A 1,934-nucleotide genomic window follows, 5' to 3' on the forward strand; every position below is an offset into this window, starting at 1 on the left:
CTTGGTCTGTGCTGTGTGTGTGTCAAACGATTGCCATGTCTTAATGTTTATTACTTTTCTTCTTTTATTTACTGTTTTACCGCCTGTCTATGGAGGACTTCATTGATCTCATCGGCAATATCTGCCTTTTACCTGGTGGTGTGACCATGTTGTATGATCCTAGGGGCCTTGCTGCTGACTTCTAATAAACTTTCTCCTTCTCTCGTAGATAAATTCAACACGTACGTGACGCTGAAAGTGCAAAATGTTAAGAGTACGACGGTGACCGTGAGGGGGGACCAGCCATGCTGGGAGCAAGACTTCATGTTGTAAGTGACTCCTTCTACGTCGTAACAGATGATGATAATTGATGTGACGGGAACGTGTTTCCAAGCTGATTTTTAGGCTGCGCACACTCCTTACAATCCGATTGTAAACCAACCGCCAACTTTATAGATTGAGGGCCGGCCTGAGCAATCCCATCAAACTGGGAGCACCTCATAATGGGCACAGCGGGTGTACAGAACTGGGAACTCAGCACAGGGATGTTGGGTACACCTCATAATGGGCACATCAGGTGTACAGACCCGGGAACTCAGCACAGGGATGGTGGGAGCTCCTCATAATGGGCACCGCGGGTGTACAGACCCGGGAACTCAGCACAGGTGATGAGGGGAGCTCTTCATAATGGGCACAGCAGGTGTACAGACACTGAAACACAGAGCGGGTATACCCATTCAGTCCTGCCATTTACACAACTCTGTCATACTGCACGAGCAGCCTGGAGTCCTGAATTTTCAGTAAAGTTATACAGCTTGATGTTATCACTGCCCTTGAGCTGGCAGTTGGATAATGATGAGATGATGTGGCAGGCTGATGAGCTCATCTCTGTCACCTTGCTCTTTCCTCCTATTAACATGTTCCTTTCTTCTTTTTGTTTTGAGCACTGCAGCGCAATGGATTGTCTCTAGGGATGTACCGATACTGGTATCCGTGCCTATATTGGGCATTTTCCTGTGACAATACCCTGATACTAAGCGCCGATACCGGCACGTAACATTTTTAGACGGATGCCGGCGCTGTAAACAGGCGCCGCTGTTCGCAGGGAGATGGACAAGGTCCCCAGCAAGGCAAGCCTTCCTGTTAACCGTCGCATCGGTTTACAACGCCGGCCCCAAATCTCCTCCTCCTTCCTGAAACCACCCCACCCGCAACTGCCCCCGGAGACCCTGCACCCGCCTGCGAGACCAACCTCAACCCCGCACAGCCCACCTGAGATCCTCCACTGGAGACAGGCTGGCATCCCAGAGCAGCATAGAGTATGTAGCTTCATATTCTGCATTGATGTATAATGGATTGCTGGGATTTGTAGTCCTCTGTAGCCAGTTGCTATTTGGAATTGCTGTATAGTTCATTGCTGTGGTATTCTGCATTGCTGTATAATGTATTGCTGGAATTTTGTAGTACTCTATAGCTGGTGCCATTCCTGTATAATGTATTGCTGGGATTTGTAGTCCTCTAAAGCTGGTGGTATTCTGCATTGCTGTAAGTTGTATTGCTGGGATTTGTAGTCCCTTTACAGCTTGGAGTTGGTGGCAGAACTCCCTGGGTTGCAGAGTTTGCAGCTGCGACCGGGCCCTGGGGCTCTGCCACTGTCCTAAAATCATTACTTGGTATTGTTTTAGAAAAACACGAGGGGCTTACATTGCTTTAAAGGAGAACTATGAGGCGAGTGATTTCCACTCACCTCATAGTTCTAGCCGACCTCTGACAATGAGACTGTCACACGTCGGCTCACTAGATCGGGAGGTGAGCGAACACATACCGGCGCTCGCTCACTTCTCGATCCTGTCACGGCTCTCTGCCGTGACGGGGGAGGGGTTGGATTCCCCCCTCCCCGCTCTGATCCGCCAGCGCTGACTGGCGGGACGGACGGGGGGGGGGGCCGGGACAGC

At 50.5% G+C, this 1,934-nt stretch overlaps 1 protein-coding gene across 1 annotated transcript in view; it reads left to right on the forward strand.

Moving 5' to 3' along the window:
* Nucleotides 1-208: 208 nt before the first annotated feature.
* The window catches only part of LOC108799480 (protein unc-13 homolog B-like), a gene marked incomplete at its 5' end in the record, with an annotated part of 285,160 nt that continues 283,434 nt past the window's right edge, over nucleotides 209-1,934 (forward strand). The window contains one exon of the mRNA XM_018571343.1: nucleotides 209-308. Coding sequence (XP_018426845.1) covers nucleotides 209-308 — 100 coding nt within the window. The remainder of the gene's footprint in view (nucleotides 309-1,934) is intronic.

Source organism: Nanorana parkeri, unplaced genomic scaffold (assembly GCF_000935625.1).
Source record: "Nanorana parkeri isolate BGI_ZX_2015 unplaced genomic scaffold, ASM93562v1 scaffold1737, whole genome shotgun sequence".
NCBI lineage: Eukaryota > Metazoa > Chordata > Amphibia > Anura > Dicroglossidae > Nanorana > Nanorana parkeri.